The sequence below is a fragment of the Camelus bactrianus genome, chromosome 6, assembly GCF_048773025.1.
Source record: "Camelus bactrianus isolate YW-2024 breed Bactrian camel chromosome 6, ASM4877302v1, whole genome shotgun sequence".
NCBI classification, from domain to species: domain Eukaryota; kingdom Metazoa; phylum Chordata; class Mammalia; order Artiodactyla; family Camelidae; genus Camelus; species Camelus bactrianus.
Window position 1 is genome coordinate 4,821,876 of NC_133544.1, and position 21,879 is coordinate 4,843,754.

Consider the following 21,879-nt stretch of genomic DNA (forward strand, 5'->3'; position numbering starts at 1 on the left):
GATGCATCACCTTATAGTAAAGAAACAAAAGGCTAAGAGTCCTCAGGAGGGGACAAGGCTCCGCTGTGACTCCGCTCAGACTCAGGCCGGTGCAGCCACACAGCTCCCCGGCATAGGCGCCGCACTTCAATCACGCAGCCAAGGTGGCAGACGAGCCCCAGCACTACTGACGCCTCCTCCTGAGAAAGGCCGTCCTCCTCCTGCCCATTAACATTTATGAGGCCCTGGGACACTGGCCCCAGCTCCTCTGGGACAGAAGGGACAGGCTAGGTTTCCAGGCAGTCTCTATAGGAAAGGTGTCCCTTGGGCCTCCTGAAAAGATGGAACCTGAGATCCCAACAGCGCCAGAAACAAAGGATCCAGCACCTGCTCAGTGACACCTGATGGAATTTCTGGCCAGCAAGCGACAGCCACCTGGTCTGGGCTGGGCAGAACCCAAGCCTTTCGGAGCCCCTCCCAGCACCATCTCTCTGGCCGGCTCCTTCTTTCTCCAGAGGCTCCTCCACTGGTTGGCTCAGAGAGACACTCTGGGATGGGGTTCAGCCTTCCCCTCTTGTGTCAAGGTTTCTGCTGCCAAGCAAGCAAGTGGCCACGTGGGAATGGAGCCTGTGATCTGGGCCTAAGACCTGGCCTGGTCGTGGTCTTCAGAGCCACCTTGCCAAGGCCACACAGGGACTGGTGGCAGAGCTGGGACCAGTGCCCAGGACAAGTGTCTCCTGGCCCAGGGCTCTGTCCACACCAGCAGGCTGGTGCTTGGCTCGGGTTAGACAGGCAGCTGCCTCACCAGCTCTGCACCTGGGAAGCCCCGGCAGGGATGCTTAACCACTTCCTGAGCTCGGCTCAGCACAGACAAATCCTGACTGCCACTCACTGCCAGGCCAGGTGCTCGGTTAAAGCTAACCTGTGTGTGGACCTTCTAGTGTCTTTTCTTCCCAGTCCTTACCAATGAATTTAGGTTCACAGTGGCTGATACATGAGGCAGTTTGCTTTGTTTTCACTCGGATCACCAGAGTCAGTTCATTTATCATCCACTGCAATCCTGCAATAGACCCTCAGACCTGGGCCCGCCAGTTACAGCTCAGCCCCAGGGTGAGTAGCGGTTAAAGCTGTATCTAAGAGGCCAGTATCTAGTGATCTGTAGACCCTGGAGGTCAGCATGTACAGACACAAAGGCTGCAATTCAGAGAGGGACTAACTGTCCAAGGCCATACAAGAAGAAGCACCTACCAGCCCTTGCAATTAAGCTTCAACATGGTACTCTAGAGAGGAAAGGCCTCTCACTCTAACAGTGACAGCAAGTGCCAGTGAGCAGTGTCCCCTCTCCTGGTGTAGAGGGGTCCTGAGGCCAGGGGGAAGGGAGGGACTTGCCTAAGAACACATCCGAAGAGGGGTAAACGGGGCTGGAACCCCGGCCTCCCAGCTTCCAGGCCAGGGCTCCGCCAACCAGCCTGCTTGGCCCCACTCAGGCTGTGGTCCTTAGGCCACTTACTGTCCTAGTAAAATGTCTTCTCCCTTTCCTAATGCGCTCCTTTCAGGACACATAACCTTGAAAAGACTCTCAGACAGAATAAAGTGCAATAAAATCTATCACATGTTTATCATCCGTGTGACAAAGCATCTCTGCATCATTTTTGTGATTAATTTGCTCAGTGATCCAGGGCTCAACCATCAGGACTATTTTATAGACAGGGAAACTGAGGCTTGGAAAGGGTGAGCGACTTTCCAAGGCCACACGCACCCCAAGTGGACGGGACTCTGGGACTAGAGCCCAAACCTGCTGATGCCCAGTCCGCATGCTGCTGCCCTGCCCAAACTTCTGCAAGGCCTTCGTGCAGAATAGCACCTCCACCCTCTGTCAGCGACAGAGACTTCATCCCAAGACTCAGAATTCATGCCCTCCCCACCACCACAGCACCTGGGAGCGAAGGGGGAGGCCCCAGAAGGAGCAGGAAAAGGAGGAAGGGGCTCCCATCACCTACAGCTCACTCTGCAAAGCACGGTGCAGTCGCAGTGGCAGAAGCAGAAGCAGTGGAAGGTCCACTCCCTGCTGACCATTACGGGCAGGGCCCTGGGCGCAGTCCGGGAGGCGCGCTGCTCGCATCCTGCCCACTTACCTCTCCTTCCTCAGCCGCCTGGCTTGGGCAGTGGGAAACCGATACGCTGGCCAGCCGTCAAATGGGCTTCGCGCTTCAATCTTTAATGAGGCTTCCCAACTAACCTATCACAGCCCTCCGCTCTCCCCGACTCCAGAAAGCTCTGGGGGCCCTGGAGGGCCCTTGTGGGGCCAGCCTATGGCCCTGGTGACGCCAGGTGTCTTCCAGAGAAACCTCCCCTGGTGGCCTGCTCTCCTCTTGTCCCCTGTGGGCTGTGGGAGGGGACGAGGGGAGTGCGGAGCCGGAGGGAAGGGGTGACTGGACAAGGAAGAGCCCCCAGGCAGTGTGCAGCCCGGCCTCCAGCTCTTCCCAGGCTCCCTCTGGGCTTCCCACCGGCTGCTCCTCAGACTCCTGTCCTGCTTCTCTCAGCCTTCTCGCCCCTCCTGTTTTCTCTCCCAGCCCGAGCGGCTCCAAGGCCCGCAGGAAACCAACCCTTCCCCTGCCAGCACGAATGCCTTTCTTCCACGCCCTGGACTCCTTTTTGACGTCACACCTGTGGGCACAGTGGCTGTTCCTTCTGCCGGGAAGGCTGTCTGTAATCCCCTAACTGGTAAAGCCCCAGGGCCCATACAGCCCAGGTTAAATGAGTGTTCCCTGGGGCCTCCCTGGCTTCGCAGGTGGCCGCATGGGTTGCTTCCTCTGCTCTCCCTCTCCGCCTGCTCAGCTGTGGGATCCTGGGCCTCAGTGTCCTACGAGATGCTCTCACCACCAGCATGGAAATTCTGTTTACTCCACTGAACTGGGAGCTCCCTGCGAGCAAATCCCATGTCCACCCTTCTCTGGACCCCAGCATCCTGCACAGAGCATGGCGCAAAGTGCCAAAGAATGTTCGTGGGACATGCCTCAACCCGGCATCACACCGAACCCTCCGTGTCTGAAATCCACGTTAGCATCTTCTCACGAAAGCAACACCCACCCGCCTTGTCAGACTTGGGTTTCTCCTGCTCTCTGCCCTCTACTGGTCTCCACGACACACTGTCTCTCCCACAAACCTCTGCCTTGCCTGGATCCCAGCCTCATGGCCTCCTACCTGGGGGCTTTCCAGCAGCCCCCAGCCAGCCTCTCGGTCTCAGGCCCGTCTCCTTGAGCCCATGGTTTCACATGGAACTTCAGACATTACAGCTATTCCGTACGGCTCCTTGGCCAGGAAACTATGGTCCCGTGGGAAACCCTCACTTTGGGACCGGAGGCCTCCCACACGCTAACATGCCTGGCCCAGCCCCCAGCCACCTTCACCAGGCTTGTCTGTTTCTATCAGTGACATACTCAGGTCAGGTACCACCTCCCTCCCCATCTTCCCTGGTGGATGCTAACTGTTCCCTTTTTACTTCCCTGGACTAAATGCAAATGTGTACAAATGTGTACAACACTGGACTTTCAAGGAATTTGGGACCCTCGAGACTTGCTGCCCAGGACGGGTACCTCATCTCCCCTCACCCTACTTTTCCCTGACGCAGGGCTCACATGGCCTTGCCTGTCCAAATCTTTCCCTGGACAATAAATACATCAATTCTACTGGGCTTTGGGGCCTGGGGCGGCTGGTCACTTTCCCTCGTTGGGACTTAATTTTCCCACCTGTGGGCTGAGCCAGAGGCGGTGTCATGGTGCTGAGAGCAGACCCACCACTGATGGAGCACTCACCCTGTGCCCCCTGGAAAGAACTCTGAGTCCCAGCTCTGTCACTGTCACTCTGTCTTTGCCTGAGACAGGACGAGAGCACCACTGGTCGGGGTGTGGACCAGCAGCACGTGAGTCAGCCCAGAGTTGCAGTGCAGCTCAGCACTGCTGGCTCCTCCCCTTCTTAGGCAATTTTCAGTGACTAACATTTTATTATCTGTATCCATTAAATTCTCCTCACACACCCCTGGAGTGGTATTATCATTATCCCATCGGACTAGGGACGCCCAGAGAGATTAAAAATTTGCCTACATGATGAGCGAGGGGCAGAGTCAGACCCAGAACCGCTCCCGTAGCCTCCGATCCCACGCCCTGTCCCAGTCAGCCTCCTGTCTCTTCAGAGGCTGCTCTACAATGGCTTATGTGGACAAAACTGCATGGGGCGGGGGGTGCCTGCGGGAGGAGCAGTCTCTCTCCTCGGCATCCAGGGGTCAGAAACCCAGCTCCGGGCCTGCCCTGCTAGCATGGGCCGACCACACCTACTTAGAAAAGCAGTACATGTGAGGCACAAGCAGCTGGAAAAACAGAAGGTGAAGTCATAACAACCTCAGAGGGGGCCAGCAGATCGGTGTGCTCATTCAGTCTGGGCTTCAGTCTCTCCGTCACTTCCAACAGAAGAAGGCGTAACAGATGGGACCCGCAGAACTCACACCCCACAGGTGTGTGCCCACACCCACCAGCCGGGCTCAGACCCCGGCTGAGCTGCCTGCCCCCTCTACCTGCTAGATGCTCCAGGAGGCACGGAATGACATTCCAATAGCAGTGTTCACAAGGGGCATCGGGAGGGATGCGTGCCACCAAAACACAGTCAGCAAACATCTGGATTGAAGCCCTGGGTCTGCCGGAGCCAGACTTTCCGAACTAGTTTTTTTATCTATAAAACGAAGAGTCTAGGCTGATATGGCCTGTAAGGTCCTTTTTTATACTATGAGCCTATGAACTAGTTAATTAAATGTATTAAATGTAAATGTTTCTTTAACAAGGAACTAGTTTCAATTTTCTACTCCAATGGAGGGAAGTTATTTCCAGACAAGATCACGTAAGAATGTCCTGCCAGTTATGCTTGGCTTGGCTCATCTCCAGCCGTGCCTGGGTCGCTGCGGTCACACGAGCAGGGCCATGCCTGCACTCTGTTACTGAGGCAGGCCACTCCCTGCCCACTACGCCTAAACCGGGAGGGCCCCCATGCCTTCAGCAGACCCTTCCACCCGGGGGGTGGGCGCCCACTGCTCGGGGGTGCTCCGTGGTATGTGGAGAAACAGGAGGGCACAGATCACGCTCCTGGAGCGTCAGTTTTATTGAACAGGAAATCATTCCAAACAGGGAAAGAGGCACAGATACACCATAGAGCAGAATATAAAATCTGCATGAACGGCCCAGGACTTGAAAGAACTTTGGAGACTGGGAGGTCGCTTGCGGCTACACCACACGCCAGCTACAGGACAGGCGGAATCCCGCCTGGCATTCAAGGCCCCTGACTCACTCTCCAAGCCTAACCTCTGCCCTTCCCGCCTTTCTCCCACGGTTCCTCTGCCTGTGATGCGGAATGTTCCGCTTCTGCCCCCCAAGCCCAGTACCAAAGCCTGCTCAGGGACTTCGGGCAGTGCACCTGACATCTCCACTGGGACCGCTCCTCCTCTGGGCCCTGCCTGCCAGGCCTCAGGCCACCTTTTATTAGAGCCGTGGAGGTGTCTGCCTGAGCCCCTGCTGGTCTGTGAGCACCTTGCATAAAAGAATAACCTACATTGATGCTTTCACATCACTGTGTCTACCTCCCCAAATAATGTGACAAGCTATTATCCCCACGTAATAGATCAGAAAACGGAGTTGCAGAGGCATGAATCATCCACCCACTCGGCGGTAAAGCTGGGTCAAGCCAGGACTTTAGCTGGAGAGTCCTGAGCAAGGGTTGACCTGGACCGACCTAGACGTGAAAAGATCAGCCTTGTCTGTGGAGAACAGACCATCTGGGGATAAGCGTAGAAGCAGGCAAATCAAGCAGGTGTCCATCATGGACACCCAGTCGTCTGTTGAATGAATAAATGATGGATGAAGGCAGTAGCAGACCAGCAGGTGGGGACAGAGCCTCAAATGCTCACTCTCTGTCCACTCTAGAGACTGTAAGTCGTATCCAAGCTGAGCACTTGGGTTTCTGAGTCCCTGGGATTGTCACTTACTAAAATATTTGAGCTGGTTCTTATCTTATTTATTTACTTTTTTTGGGGGGAAAGAGGGGTAATCAGATTTGTTTGTTTGTTTGTTTAATGGAGGCACTGGGGATTGAACCCAGGACCTCACACATGCTAGACATGCACTCTACCACTGAGCTCTACCCTCCCCCTGAGCTGGTTCTTATCTTATGTGAGCAAAACTTGGCAGAAGGCTGACCTGGGAAATGATCACTCTTTAGGCAAGATATTAACACCCTAGGTAAGAAGAAAGGAAAGATGCTGGTTTTTGACTTATTTCAGAAGATGCAGGTATTTGGCTACAAAGATGGGCCAGGTTAAATGTCCATAACAAACAACCCATGATCAACCCCAAGGAGGGGTTATGACTTAGAAAGCATAGAGGCGACCAGCTGACCGGGATCTATTTGACAGGCAATCTGGTCCACTGGGCAGAGACCTGGACCGTGAATCAGGAGACTGGGCTCTGTCATTCACTAGTGTGGCCCTGGGCAAGTCACTTACTGCTACGAGCCTCTGTTTCTTTATCCTTACAGTGGGAACAGCAACTCCTAGTGTGTCCCTGACAGTTTCTGGAGGATGCTGGAGACTGGCTGAGATGAGACGGGGCAGGTACAACAGAAGACACGTTCCTTTCCTTAAGGAGCATGCGGGTCAGCCTTGGGGCAGGGTCACAGCTTCTTTCCACACCAGTGATGACTCTGGCCATTTTTGAGGAGTGAGAACTTAGGATGGTGTCTTGGGATTGGGTGCTCCAGAAAAAAGCAGGACAATTTGTAATGTTCAGGTACTTTACAGCTCACAAATCACATTCCTCTGTCATCATTTGAGTCTGACAGCAACTCTGTAGGTGGTTATTGCATCCACTTTAAAGATGCAGAAACGAAGGCTCAGGTGATGAAACGGCTTGCTTAAGGTTTCACAGTTGCGTGAGACAGGGCCTGGAGCATGGGCCTGGCACGCTGTCCCCTGCCCTCAGAGTCGGTGTCACTTCTGTCAATCACCTGTGCTGACCACAGGCTGCTCACCATGCCCCAGTCTGAGAAGCACTGGGCAAGCTCTGGTGAGGTGGCATCCTGTCATGGACCATTTGCTCTTTTGAGCTCTGAAAGGGCATGTGGTGTCCAGGCCAGACTGATGGAAAACCGAAAGCCCCAAAGAAACCCTCCTAGCAGCGTTAAGGAGATAATCCTGGGGCTGGTGGAAGGAGGTCTTCCTTCTCCAGGGAGGGAGCTGCAAACAAACCAGCAGTTCTCGAAAGGAAGACAGTGATGGCAGCAGGCTGCTGGTGGGATGCGCAGAAGTTAGGGGACCCCGAGGGGGCTACAGAGTACTGCCAGTGTGCACAGAGGGGCCCTGAGGGTCAGGCAGGGCCTCTCCTTAGACCCTGGACTTGAACTCAGCATCCCAGCCCAAGCAGCCTGGCCTCTCTGAGTCTCCCAAGGCATCAGCATGGGAGCTGATATATTAGTTTCTTTTCAAATAGCAAACAAAACAAAACAAAACATCACCTCCTGTTATCCTCACAACAACCCTGTGAGGTAGGTAAGGTAAACCCCTTCCACAGACGGAGAAAGGGGTCTCAAAAAGGCGCAGTGACTTGCCCGAGGGCACAGCCATGGCGGCACAAGCAGGGCCTGAACTCAGACCTGTCTCAGTCCACGTCCGACGCACCCACACCTCAGGGCCCCAACAGCTGGCAGTCGGTGAGAACAAGGTGCTCCTCCGTCTAGGCTGGTGCGAGGTGGGCCAAGGTGACGGGTGCGATTTCTGTGTGAGACAATTCTATGTGCCATGTCCCTCAATCACAGATAGCACCCCTCACCTCGTGCCCAGGTTCACGGGCGGGGCTGCTCCGGGACTGGTGTCTTGTCTGCAGAGGACGGCGTGACGGCTGGTGTGCTCACCCACTCGCCAGACCCCTTGGCCCTTCCTCAGGGCGCCTGCCCTCGATGGGCGCACAGTCTAAATGAGCAAACCCGAGTTCAAACCCCGCGGACCACGGCATGTTCGGAGCGGGAAGGGCTCCAGGCACAGGCGTGGGCCTGGGGTCGGCAGCAGACAGGAAGCCCAGACGAGAGAACACAAGCCAGGCAGGAGCCAGGCCGTGCAGGGGCTGTGGCACTGACCCGGTTCTGGGGAAAGGTCGCACCAGAAGTACCATAGGGAAGACAGATGAGGAAGGGGAAGAGGGGCTGAGCAGCTGGGGACCTGCTACCACGCCACCGGGACAGCCAGGAGTGTGGGCGACCGGCTGGGGCTGGGCTCCGGGCACACCCTTCACCAGTGTAAACAGTCCAGTGCGACCCCAGCATGGGGTCCTAACCTGTATGGTGTGTCAGGAGCTCGTAAGGTAGATAGTGTGCTGGTCTTTGAGAGCCCAGAGACAAACAGGACACTTCTGGACCTCCCAGCTGGACCGACTCACAAGCTGGGAACGAGTGACCTTGGTGTCAACCATCCCGATGGAAGCATGAATGAAGCACCCTGGGAGCTTGGGCAAGGAGCGGGTAATCCTGCCATGGAGCTTCTTCAGAAGAGCAAGGTTCTGAGAGGAGTGGCACTTGAACGGGGACAGGAGGGGTGCTGGTGTGGAGAGCGCGAGGGCCCTGCCTGCCATGTCCCTGGGTCCCTGGTACGTGGGATGTGGCCACCAGGGGGCAGGCAGGACAGGAAGACGGGCCACCGGGACCGGTGTCCTTGGTTCCCCTTAGAAAGAGGGCCATGCAAGTACCGCAGGAGGGTGCCAACGGCCTCCATAGGAGGGAGATGAAGACAGCTCCATATTTCTTTTTCTTTAGGCAAAAAATGTAGGTAATCATCAACAGAAGATTGGTTTATGAAAAGTAAAATCCAGCTCTGGCTCTAAGGAGCTATGAGGTGGAACATGTGAGGAAATGGCTCTGGGCCTCACTGCTGATGAGAAGCCCCTGGCCTGGGCTCCTTCCCACCGTGCGTGCACGCTGCCCTGGGCATCGGTTAGGGACATGGGACGTTGGAAAAACTGGGAAAACACTTCTCACCCAGCATCATGGAGTCAAGTCTTGAAATGTTCTAGTGATGTTATTACAAGCAAACCAAGTAAGAAAAGGCTACACCATCACGATCTGAAGACACTGAAAATAAACCCCTCACCATGTGGTTTAATTCACCCCGTGCGGGTGCCATCAGCTACCAGGTGCTTCTTTTCTTTTTTTGCAGAGTCTCAACAGACAAAACAGGTAAAGTGGAACTATTCCGGTAGTATGAGGGTGAGGGCCTGACACACTAGCTAAACCTTTCGAACTTCACAAAATACCCAGTTTGAAATTCACTGCATTCAACCCAAAAACAGTAAACAAAGTTTCCTGTGACTGTGTGAGCTGCTGTCCCACTCCCTGTCTGGCCCTCCAACAGCTCTCCCATCCTGAGGCCATCCTGCCCCTAATCCTGTGCCCACAGCCTTAACAGGAAATCCACACCCCACACTGAGCTCGCACACCCTGAGGGGTTAACTCCTAATTTCCAGGTACCCTCGTGTCAAGCCAGCCAGTCTGCAGAACTCCTGACTCAGAACTTCAGAACCATGCAGTACACCTGCGATCTCACTGAGCTAGGCATGGTCACCTCAATGTACAGATGAAGAAATGGAGGCTCGGAGAAGAGTCCTGCCCAGGATCAAATGGCCCATCTACAGCACGGCTGCTCCTGACTCCACGCTGTGAAGGCCACTTCACGGTATAACCGCTGTCCCAGGAGGCCAGTCCCGCCCTGGAAGTCCAGGTGCTAGGACACAGGCACTCCCAGCGCCCTTCCTAGGGGCTCCCAAGCCCTTAGGTTCTGGGGAAAGAGGCTCCTGCCTCCAGTGCTGGCTGTAACGCTTGCCTGCCAGGAGCATTCTTGGGCCCAGACGCCGGTGGTCTGGGCGGAAGGCACGACACCCTGACCGTGCCGTGGGGGCTCTCTGGGCCGTCTCTTCCCTGCTTCCCGCACAGTCAGGCTCCGTCACACGCACGTGAAGTTTGGCCCCCTCCCCTCGTCACTCCTGGTGACCTACTGGGAACGTCTGTGATTCAGGTGAGCTGAGGGTTGCCACTGCCTCTGATTTGAAGAGTTTCTTGGGGTCTTAGCAGGAATTGAGGAGTGGACCCTCAGTTTTGATGTGGGGTCTCCCCACTCTGTACTGAGTTGACAGTAAGAAAGGTGAGGCCGTGGGAAGTGAGCTGGAGAGTGTGGTTCTTCGAGCAAGAACAGAGGAGCAGCTGGCCAGCAGGGCAGGCTGCTCTGCCCACTGGGAAGGCCGGATGAATTTTACTAGGGGAAACCAGAAAGGAAAAAGTGGACGAAGCCAAGCTACCCAGGCCCTCCTGCGCACTGCCGCCCGGGCCCCACAGCCCTCTCCCTAGCGCTCCCTCTGGGCCCGGTGCCAGGGGGTATTCTCTCTGAGGAAGGAACGGGGCGCCAGGCCTGGGCTGCCTGGGGTGGTGCGAGGAAGCCTGGGTGCGGGTGCGGCTCTGCCCTGACCTGCTGCGTCAGCCCCGCAAGTCCCTCCCCTCACTGGGCCCCACCTGCAGAACGCAAGCTTGGCTTCGTGACGCCCAGGGCTCCCTCCTGGGCCCCCACTGTCTGTCTCCCACACATACAGAAGCTCTGATGGGCAAGGTTTTCTCAAAAACCTACTTCTGCCAGGAGGCTGGATCCCATCAGCCTGGGGCCTCACGTCAGGGGGCCCTGCCCTCCAGGAACGATGAAAGAGGACAGGACAAGGACTGTGGGAAGGTTTGAGAGACTCTAAAGCAGTTTAATGTGGACAGAAAGCAGAGCAGCACCGGGTGGGCAGGGAGAGGAAGCCTGAGGAAGCAAGCTTCGCTTCCGAGACACCGACAGGTTCCGGGGTCTCACACAGGTATGGTGTCAGGTGACCTCCCAGCCATCAACGGTATTATTATACCCACTTGGCAGATGGAGGGACTTGTCTGGTCACACTGCTTGTAAGCACTAAGAAAGAAATTTGAACCCAAGTGTGATACTGCGATTTATAATAATAAATTTACAGTTGGTCTTTGTACACTGTTCTTGGAACACAGCTCCCAAAACCCTTGAAATTTCCTAAGAGCCACAGAGACATCTTTTGTCAGTTAGTTATATCCTTAATTCCTGACAGCCTCAGAGCACAGAGGTGAAGCGAGTGTAACCTGCTACCCTGAACAGGCTCTTTCAACCACCCTGGGCTGACGTTACTGCAGTGACTTCCGACCAGTGGGCTGGAGCTCTCTGTCTCCGCCTCCTCCACCTTCGCGGAAGGCATGATTGCCCAGAGACTGGGTTCAACCACCAATGGCCTATGTAATGAAACCGCCATAAAAACCAAAAGCACGGGGCTCAGAGAGTTTCCGGGTGGGCGAACACGGGAGAGCGGGCGCGGAAGCGCTGCGCCCGGCCACCGGACGCGCCCCTCGCCTCTCTTCCATCTGGCTCTTCCTGAGTTGCACCTTTCACTGTAAACTGGTTGGTCACCTAGTAAGTAAAGTTTCTCTGAGTTCTGTGAGCCACTTGAGCAAATTAATGGGCCCAAGGAGGTCACGGGACCCTCCGATTTACAGCCTGTTGGACAGAGGCACAGGTGACAACCAGGACTCACGACTGGCATTTGAAGGCGGAGGGGGCAGTCTTGGGGGACGGAGCCATTAACCTGTGGGGCCCGGCGTGATCTGAGGGGAGACGGTGTCAGAACCAGATGGAACTGCGCAATGCCCTGACAGGGAAGCGGTGCTGGCACGGAGAGTGCGCACAGGAGATGCAAGAGGGGGCATGAGCTGTTCTCCTTCACACGGTGGTGCCCTGGCCCCAGAACACACATCCTCCCCACCAGACCATGGGGCTTGTCTCTGGATGAGAAGAGGAACAGGGCTCTGACCCCCAGCTTCTCTGCCTGATGGGTCAGGTCAGCAAGCGGCTGGCCAAGCACTCCCTCCCTTCCTGGGGCTCAATTTTCTTAGCTGTGAGATGCGTGTGGACGTGGCGCCATCCACCCGGCACTGCTCAGTGATGCTCGAATGAGACCACAGACAAGATGCAAGAAGGAACTCGTCTCATTTTTGCAAAACTTCTAGCCCATCCTCTCAGACCCAATGGTCCCTCTTTATTACAAACATTTTGTAATGTTTCCTGTATTATCCTGAAGTGAAATTCATAGATTATATAACCTACCTATATAAATTAGAAAAAAAATAAAGGGCAGAAAAGAGAGAAGTCATCTATAATAAAATGACCCTGCAGTATACAGAAGCTCGGACAAGGACAACAGGTGCCGGCCCCACCTGGACTTACAGTGATCACTGCGGACACAGATTTAACAACGGGGAGTTGTATGGAGGGGGCAATCTCACAGAGATGGCGCTGGGGCCACCACTCTGCCGTCTGAGCGAGACGGCCTGCATTCTGCCTATGGAATGTGTACCTACCTCCGAGGCCCTTCTGAGACGCCTGCACTCTGTCTATGGAGTGTGCATCTCTCTGAATAAATCTACTTTCACTCAAAAAAAAAAAAAAAAAAAAAGATATGTTTTCCCTCCTCTTGTGTTTGCTAAGATCAGCAGGAGTGCTGATGCCTGGCCCCGGCGCAGGCTGGGCAGTGGGTGACCCTCCCACAGGATGCATAGGGTTTCAACCATTGCGCTCATTCTGGAAGGCATTTTGGCAAGATACATAAAAGCTTAGAAATTTATATACTGTTTGACTCAGAAACATCCCAGGGCATAGCTGGATAAGACACAAAACACACACACAAACATAAACACACAAGAGAGCCCTGTGCTCCACGAGCACAGTAGTGAAGAATGAGGACAGCGGATACACTTAAAAGCCGAAGACTTGGTTAGATTGCAGTACATCCTTACATAGTCCTCACTGCAGTACGCTGGCCACTTAAACGGGGTGGAGGTCTGCCGCCTCTGGCAGGGAAAGACATTCATGCCGTGGCGCCAAGTGAGAAAAGGTCATAAGACAGTATGCACACACTGCTTCTGGGGAACAGCTGTTCGCTCACACATGAACACAAAGTCTGGAAGGATATATGAGTGTTAACAGCAGTTATCTCTGGCTTGTGCGACTAGAGGTAATTTTTTGCTTACTTGTCCATATTTTCTATTTTTCAATAATAAACAAGGGCTGTGGATGGTGAGGGACCCTGCCTCCTGGATGTCCTTCAGGGCAAAAGAAGGACATTCTGCTGTTCCAGTTTCTTCACATGTTTCACCTGCTCTTAGCATTGGCTCCAGTGACAATGTCTCTAAGTAGTGAACTAGAATTCACTCTGTCTAGACAATATACATAAAACCTGTCAGGCCTAGGACTTGCAGGGACCTTGATCAAGTCTGTACCCTTCCTATCAAAGATGGGGAAACTGCGGCCCAAAGAGAAGGGTCCTGTTTAAGGTCACGCAGGAAGTCAGAAGCAGGCTCACGTGAAAGCATACAGAAGCAGTGCCTTCATCAGGCAGCTAACTGTGAACTCACACCTGCGGGAGGGAGGGAAGCCGAGCCAGGCTGCGTGGTAAAGCCCATAAACACGCCTCCCCTGCCGACAACTGGCGGCTTTACCCAGCGGCTGGTGCCCCACTGAAGGCAGCGGCCAGAGGAGGTCCAGGCCCACGCTTTCTGGAGCTGGCATCAGTGGTCTGGGAGTTGTGACGGAGCAGACCCATGGACACCGAGGCCTGTGTCCTCGGTCTCACTTCAGCAGGTGGCAGTGATGCGCCACTATGAGCCATGCTCGCGGCCCTGCCCAAGCCCTTGTGACCCCCAAAGTGAGAAGATTGTCTGGAGCTGTGGGGGCGGGCTGGGCTCACGGCCTGTCGACCCTCCTCTCTGACCTACTGAGCCAGTGCAGAGACACAGAAAAAACACTGGCTTTCAAACCAGAAGCTCTAAATTTGAGCCTCAGGTCCAGTGGAAGATTCTGGCAGACATGTGGCCTCCTTGAATCCGAAGCTTCTGTCTGAATAAATGTGTGTAACAGTAGCTGGCCTGACAACCTACAGGAACTGAAAGTCAAATTATAAGCACTTTAGAGTATAAGGAAGTACTTCCTTTGCCAGATAAGGTTTTCCTGTGTGGCTGCCGGGCCCTCACACCCCACAGGCTGTTTGGTTAGTGGGAGCCTTCCCTTAAGAAGGGTAGGGGAGGGGCACATGGGAGAAGGAGCCTGGTGAAAAGCAAAGAGCCCAGACTTTAAAGAGAAAGTCTAGATGATAGCATTATTACTACAGTCATTACCTCTGCCATCCAAATAAGCCAAAGACGCCCCAGTCTGAGTGCCCCCTAAGCACACGCACCATCCTTGGCCATCACACCTCCTCATGCGGCACCCAGAAATCCAGAAAGGCTGGGCCAAGCTCTGTAAAGAGCAGGGATCAGCAACCCGCACGGAGGACAGCTGTGACCACAGGGAGGCGGCGGCCTCCCCTCCACAGCACCCAGCGCCCCTCCGCTAGGAAGACAGCTGTGCACGAGGAGCCAGACGCCTCCTCCTGCCTCCAAGACAACCTCCGGGGGTCAACTTCTATAGAAAACCCCCACCAAGAACCCAGTGACTGACTGCCCCCATCCACCCAATCACTCTGATCCCAGAGCCTTGTGGGTCCCAAGAGAGCCCTAAGCCAGCTCTGCACTCCTGACCCCATCCTGGGAACTGAAGCCACCGGACTCTAAGACCATTATCTAACTTATTCATATCACTTGCTAAATTGACCTTGGGTTCCCTAGGTTGAGCCTGAGGTTGAAGAATGAGCACTACTAAAAACTCACAGGTGGAAAATGATAGGTTTTGTGGGTAGCAAGGAACAATGTCAGAAAAACAGATCTTTCAAGGGTCAAGTGCCTGACTGCCTCTTCCATGCAGAAGTCAGGCAGCAAAAATATTACTGTGTTGTGCCTGCTCTTTCTCCGGAGTACCGCTAAGAACCCTGGTTGGACAGTGGGCTTCACCAGGCTGAGAGGCAGGACGGAATGAAGAAAGAGCCCAGAGTCATGGCCTGCTGCCTGTCTGGAGCACATGGACAGCAAATGGTCCAGCCCGGGGTCTGAATTCCGGGGAAGACACCCCGTCTCTGAGCCTTGGCTTCCTAACCCAGCGACGTCACCTGGGACTCGCTTCCCAGGGCTGTGGCAAGAATCAGGTAAGAGAAGGGGGATGTGAAGACTGGTCAGTACAAAGTCCTGGGAGTCCGTGATTGGCTCTGATTGCTTTCAGGTTTGTGTCTAAACATCTTGTGTCTGCCAGGTTGGAAGACCCCGGAGGAGGCCACACTAGTGTTGCTCACACACAAGGAAGGAGGTGGGAAATGCTGCGAAAACCAAGCTGAGGGGACCCTGAGTCTTTCTACCATCTGAGGGCACGAGCCCCACGAGCCCCAGATCCCAGCACAGAACAGGACACGCCAGTGAGGCGAGGAAGGGGCAGCGGCTTTGCATTTACGAGGTGCCAAGCCCCACGCCGGGCAGCTGACTCCTCTCCACAGCTTTGTAAGTGGGACTTATGACCCCATTTTACAACTAAGGATGCTGAAGCTTACAGAAGACAAGCAAATCCAAGACCAAAAGGGAAAGAACCAATATTATTTGCGCTTTTATCACATACCAGGCACTATACACTAAGTGCTTTATAAATACTTTAAATTTAACTTACCTAACAACCCTAGGAGGTAGAGTTTATTATCCCAAGGCCACAGGTGGCAGAGCAAAGACTTAATATTAGATCTCACTGCCTCCAAACAAATGCTCTTTTCACTACAGTAAACCCTTGAACAACGTTGGGGCCGGGGGCTCCGACCCTCTGCGCAGTTGAAAACCGTGAGTGACCTCACAGTCGGTGCCCGGTACCCACGGTGCTGCGGACGAGTTTACTGAGGAAAGTCCTCACATAAGCGGACCATACAGTTCAAACCCGTGCTGTTCCAGGGTCCACTGTATAGCAAACTGCCTCCCACCAAAGGAGGGCAGAGGAGGATGCCCCAGCACAGAGGGGATGTAACAGCGCGCATCACGACTGGCCTGCAGCAAGCTGCCTAACTGGTGGACAGAGCGGCGTGATAGAGAGGCTGCCCGTGCGCCGTCCCAGCTCTGCAGGCTGAACTACAGGGGAGAGCGGCGCCCGGCAGTGACAGGAGCCACTGCAGACACACGGTTCTGTGGGCCAGTCCCTCAGACGTAACGCCAAGGGCCAGAAGTCAGGCAATGAAGTCCAGACTATATGATCCATTTCCAAGAAGCTCCAAAGTGCTCTGTTGTCACAGGTGACATCCTGGCTGTCCTTGGGAGGGGCCAGAGGGACACGGTCTGTCAGGACCTGGGTGTGGTGGGGGGGGTCCCTGCACAGCCACATGTGAAGTGCATGGTGCTCACACTCCAGATTTCTGTACGGTACAGGAGACTACACCCCAGGTGAAGAGAAAGCTTAATTCTCAGTGGGCCCAGGACCCCCTCCACCAAGGGCCATTGAACCAGGACAGGCAACTGCTACTCATGATGAAAGTTTCAAATCAGGTCACTCACACTGTGACCACACATCCACCCCTACCCCAACAAAGACATCCATTCAACCCAAAGGGCATGTAGGAGGCCTGGACTCTGAATCTGAGTTACTGCCCGGCACCAAGTCATTTCTTCAGAACAGGTCACAGGTTTCTTATCTGAAAATGACTATTGGATTAACTGACTTCCTTGTCGTTCACAATTAAGTTAATAAAATAACTAACAGTTGCAGTTGCTTTGAGTTAGCCATCTGATTACATTAAAACCTTTTTGCGGGGGGGGGGGGCCCTTAATGTATCTGTACATACAGATAAAATAAAACTTAACGCTCACATCCTGGGACAAGTGAGGCAGCTCTGATGGGAAACCTTAAACTCAGCTCACTTCACCAGAAGCTCAAGGCTCTTGGGTGGAAAAAATACAGTTTAATAAACATTTATTTGGTGCCCATGATGTTCCAGGCCCTGTGCTTGTCACTTAACAATGCTGTGGTTCCTCACCACACAGCCCGAGTTTTCAGCAGAAAATGCGCCAACTCCTGGGGACTTTCATGGCGGGGGAAGAGCTCTAAGGGCACCAGTCCTGTGCACGGCCTGCGGGAAGCGTCCTCAAAGTGTGCTCCTTATTCACGTAACAAAATCGTTCCACGGCCAAAACTGGGCCCCAAAGCTCCAGCATATTAGGCACAGTAGGCATTTAAAAGCCACCTCCCTCCAGGTTCTAAGTACCGGGCTCCCGACTTCCTACCTGGATCCGGCTGCGGCAGCGGCAACAGCAGTAAGACAAATCCTGATGCTGGGTGATCAGTATGTGTCAGGCAGCCTACCGAACATCTTACATTCCAGCTCAATCAACCCTCTACCCCTCAGTCTACAGATAAGGAACCTGAAGCACAGAAAAATAAAGTGACCTGTCCAAGGGCTCCTCCACCAGGACGTGGCAGAACCAGGGCTCAAAGGCAGCAGTGCGCCCCCAAGTCCACTTCTTCACCTTCTTCCAAGGAAAGATCCTTTGCAAAGTGCAAGACCATCTCTGCGGCCACCACGACGCCCACACGCCGGGAGGCCTCCATCCTCCCTGTGAAGCTAAGACTACAAATTTCCAAGAAAAGCCACATGGATTTTGGTCTCTCTGGTTTACCTGCCCTGCACAGAAGTTTTTGCTGGCATCGCTTGTCACCCCCACCCTACCACCTACGCCAAGTACCAAGTGCACCCAAAGTCTTCCAGGTTGGAGCCTTTCACTGTGCAATCCCCACCTCCCTTCCAATTCCATTTCCAACCTCTCTCCTGTCTGCACAGCAGGCCCCAGAGACGCTGCAGTGTACCGGTTCCCAGCACATGCTGGGCTTTCCTGCCCACGTGCCTTCATGTTTGCTGCTCCCTCTGCCTGGGATGCCCACTCCCACCTCTGTCTTGTAAGCTCCTTGTCCTTCAAAACTCCAGCTCAAACGCTGCCACCCCATGTGAAGCCTCCCAGGGCAGCTCAGATGGGCAGTTCCTTATTCCTTTCCTGTGCTCCCTGAGGACCCTGCCCTGCTCAGACCCTGCCAGAGCACTCGCCACACTGCGTGATGGTTAGCAGATTATGAATCTGTCTGCTCCGAGATACCCAAGGGCCTCGAGGGGAAGGACTCCACCTAGTCATTCCTTACCTACGCTGCCTGGCCAGTTTCTAATGCTCAATGTTTAGTGCAAGTGTGAACAAATGAATTCATGAATAAACTGTTGCTTGCTCCCTCCCATCTCTGCCAAATATGTGTCCAGAATGCAGATGACAAACATAACACATCTGGATGTATAGCTTTAGGAACACATCAGTACAAGTCTGCATCTCACACATGGAAAAAAGACGTAAAGGCCATTCTCTCCTCCTTCCGATTGTGAGTATTTCTAAATCTAGAGGCAGGCAGTGGGCTTCTCTGAGGATCCATGACACACCAGCTCCGCGCAGTTGCAGGGCGAGGACACCCGGGGAGCTAGCACCGTGGGAGGACAGAGGTAGAACCAGAGAGGGTCTCGGCACCAGGCCAGCACTAAGCCCCACTTACCTCCTTCTTGGGAATTCATGATGTTCAGGGCAAACAGCATGGCATTGGAGAATGTGGTCGCTTCTTCCTTACTTGCAAAGTTTAAACCGTAGACCTGGCGGGCATCTCGCCACTGGTGGAAGGTTGGCGTTGCCTGATTGTACTTCAGCCCTTTCACGATTGAATAATTGATCACAACCTGAAAGGGAAAAGAGAGAGAAATACGTGTAAATAAATAACAGGTAAGTGAGCTGGAGGGAGCCGCTGTGGGGCAAGGATCCTGTGTCCCTGGGGCTATGAGAGGACAAGGAGATGGGGATGGGGTCAGAGGGGGCAGCACCACCAGGCAGCTTTCCAACATGATGCAAGGAACAGTGAGGGTTAGAAAACCAGTTATTTCACTTAACTAACAATGCTGTACAGCCCCGATCTCCATAGTAGAGACCTGAGCTGGGAGTCGGGCTCCCTGGGTCCTGGTCCCAGCCCGGCCTCCCAGCCGTGTCACCCAGGGCGGCACTGCGTTTCTCTGGGCTTGGTCTCTCCAGTTATAAAGTGGGGATGATAATCCTGGCTCTACTGACCTAATGGGGTTAACTGCAAAGGTCACAGTATGACACACCTCACTGAGACTTCTAGATACAAAGACCGTTAGGGGCGAGAGTCTTTTCTAATTTATATTTATGCCTCCCACATCCCTCTGCAGAGTGTCTCATACTTAGAGTGCATTAATAAGCAGGTTATTGGTTAAAAGGACAACTTTCCACTCTTCTGCACATGGCTATCCAGCTTTCTCAATACCATTTACTGAAGAGACTGTCCTTTCCCCATTGTATGTTCTTGGCTCCTTTGTCATAAATTAATAACCACATCTGTGTGGGTTTATTACTGGGTTCTTTATTCTGTCCCACTGATTTATGTGTCTGTTTTTGTCCCAATATTATGCTGTTTTAATTACCATGGTTTTGAAATATAGTTTGAAATGAGGGAATGTGATGCCTCCAGCTCTGTTCTTTCTCAAGATTGCTTTGGCCATTTGTGGGTCTTTTGTGGTTCCATATAACTTTTAGGATTACTGTTCTATTTCTGTGAAAAATGCCATTGAAATCTGGATAGGGACTGCACTGAATCTGTTGATTGCTTTGGGTAGTATGGACATTTTCACATGAGCACAGAGTCTCCTCTTTTTCTTGGTAAGTCTGGCTAAAGGTTTGTCAGTTTTGTTTATAATTTCAAAGACCCAGCTCTTAGTTTTACTGATCTTCTCTATTGTCTTTTTAGTCTCTGTTTCATTTCTTTCTTTTTCTTTTTTTCTTTTTTTTGGGTAAGGGGAGTAGGGAGGTAATTATATTTATTTATTTATTTATTTATTTATTTATTTATTTATTTATTTACTTACTTACTTACTTACTTACTTACTTATTAATTAATGCAGGTACTGGGGATTGAACCTATGACCTCATGCATGCTAGGTACGTCCTCTACCCTTGAACTATGTCCCCCTCCCCTCACTTATTTCTGATTTAATCTTTGTCATTGCTTTCCTTCTAAATTTGGGCTTCATTTGTTCTTCTTTTTCTAATTCCTTAGGTTGTAAAGTTAGGTTGTTTGAAATTTTTCTTGTTTCTTGAGGTAGGCATTTATTGCTACGAACTTCCCTCTTAGAACTGCTTTTGCTGCATCCCATAAACTTTGTTATGTTATACTTCCATTTTTGTTTGTTAAAGTATTTTTAAATTTCTCTTTAGATTTCTTCTTCAATCCACTGGTTGTTCAGGAGCATGTTGTTTAACCTCCACTATTTGTGACCTAAAACCATAAAGCTCCTAGAAGAAAACATAAATGGTAAACTCCTTGACAGGTCTTGGTGATGATTTTTTTGAATCTGACACCAAAACAAATGCACCAAAAGCAAAAATAAACAAGTGAGACTACATCAAACTAAAAAGCTTCTACACAGCAGAAGGAAACCATCAACAAAATGAAAAGGCAACCTACTTAATGGGAGAAAATGTTTGCAAATCCTGTATCTGATAAGGGACAAATATCTAAAACATATAAAGAAACTTGTATTACTCAACAGCAAAAAACCAAACAATCCAATTAAAAAACGGGCAGAAGATCTCAATAGATATTTATTCAAAGAAGACATTCAGATGGCCAACAGATACATGAAAAGTCACTCAACATCACTAATCATCAGGGAAATGCAAATCCAAACCACAAGGAGACATCACCTCACATATCAGAATGGCTGCTATCAAAAAGACAAGAAATACAAGTGCTGGTGAGGGTATGGAGAAAAGGGAACCCTTGTGCACTGCTGGTGGGAATGCAAATTGGTGTAGCTACTACGGAAAATAGTATAAAAGTTCCTCAAAAAATTAAAAATAGATTCAAAAAATTAAAAATAGAACTACCATATGATCTAACAATTCCTCTTTTGGGTAAAAATGAAAATGAAAACATGGAGTCAAAAAGCTATATGCACTCCCATGTTCACTGAACCATTATTTACAATAGCCAAGATAAGGAAACAACCTAAATGTCCACTGATGTATGAATAAAGAAACCATGGTATATACATAAAAAGGAATATTATTCAGCCATAAAAAGAATGAAATCTAGCCATTTGTGACAACATGGAAGGATCTTGAGGGCACTAGGCTACGTGAAATAAGAAAAGAACAAATACTGTATGACTTCACTTAGTATGTTTTCTTATCTGTAAAATGGGGAAGACTGTGATATGGCAGTGGTGTGGCATCCTCAGAGTGTTGTGAAGATTAAATTACGCATATGGAACCACTAACACAGCTGCTGGCACACAACAGGCTGTCAGTAAATGCTAACTGAGAAATATTAAAGTCCCTAGAGATGGAAATACAAGAAGAGTCTGGATAAGGCTGGACGGCCTGCTGTTGGTGATGTGATGGAAAGGACTTTGCTTTAGGAGAGGCAGAGGATGACTGCTCTGATCTCTGGTTTTGAGGCTTCAGGGTTTCGTGATCTGAAATTGGAGATAACTCATGCTACTACTGTCCCCCTGGTCAGGAAGGTGAGCTCAGGGAAAGATTCAGAGATGCAAAGGCACAAGGCCAAGGCACCCTGGTTGCTGGCCGGAGTGCTAAGATGATACCTCGGATCTATTGCTCTCCTTTCCCGCTCTACACTGCCGTGCTGTCGGAGAAAGAAAGGCCAGGACAGCAAATGTGGGCAATACCCACAAAAACTTTTTCCAAGTCTTAGCCAGGTGTAAGGTGGGTCTGCACTGACCTGTAGTGAAAAGAGAGAGAGAGAGAGAGAGCGAGTGTGCGAGCCCG

General features: G+C 52.2%; 1 protein-coding gene across 5 annotated transcripts in view; it reads right to left on the reverse strand.

Moving 5' to 3' along the window:
• The window catches only part of EVL (Enah/Vasp-like), a 135,596-nt gene that overhangs the window by 24,618 nt on the left and 89,099 nt on the right, over positions 1-21,879 (reverse strand). For all 5 annotated transcript variants that reach the window (XM_074365043.1, XM_074365041.1, XM_074365044.1 and 2 more), the window contains exon 3: positions 18,581-18,758. In XM_074365043.1, the coding sequence (XP_074221144.1) occupies positions 18,581-18,758 (178 nt within the window). The remainder of the gene's footprint in view (positions 1-18,580; positions 18,759-21,879) is intronic.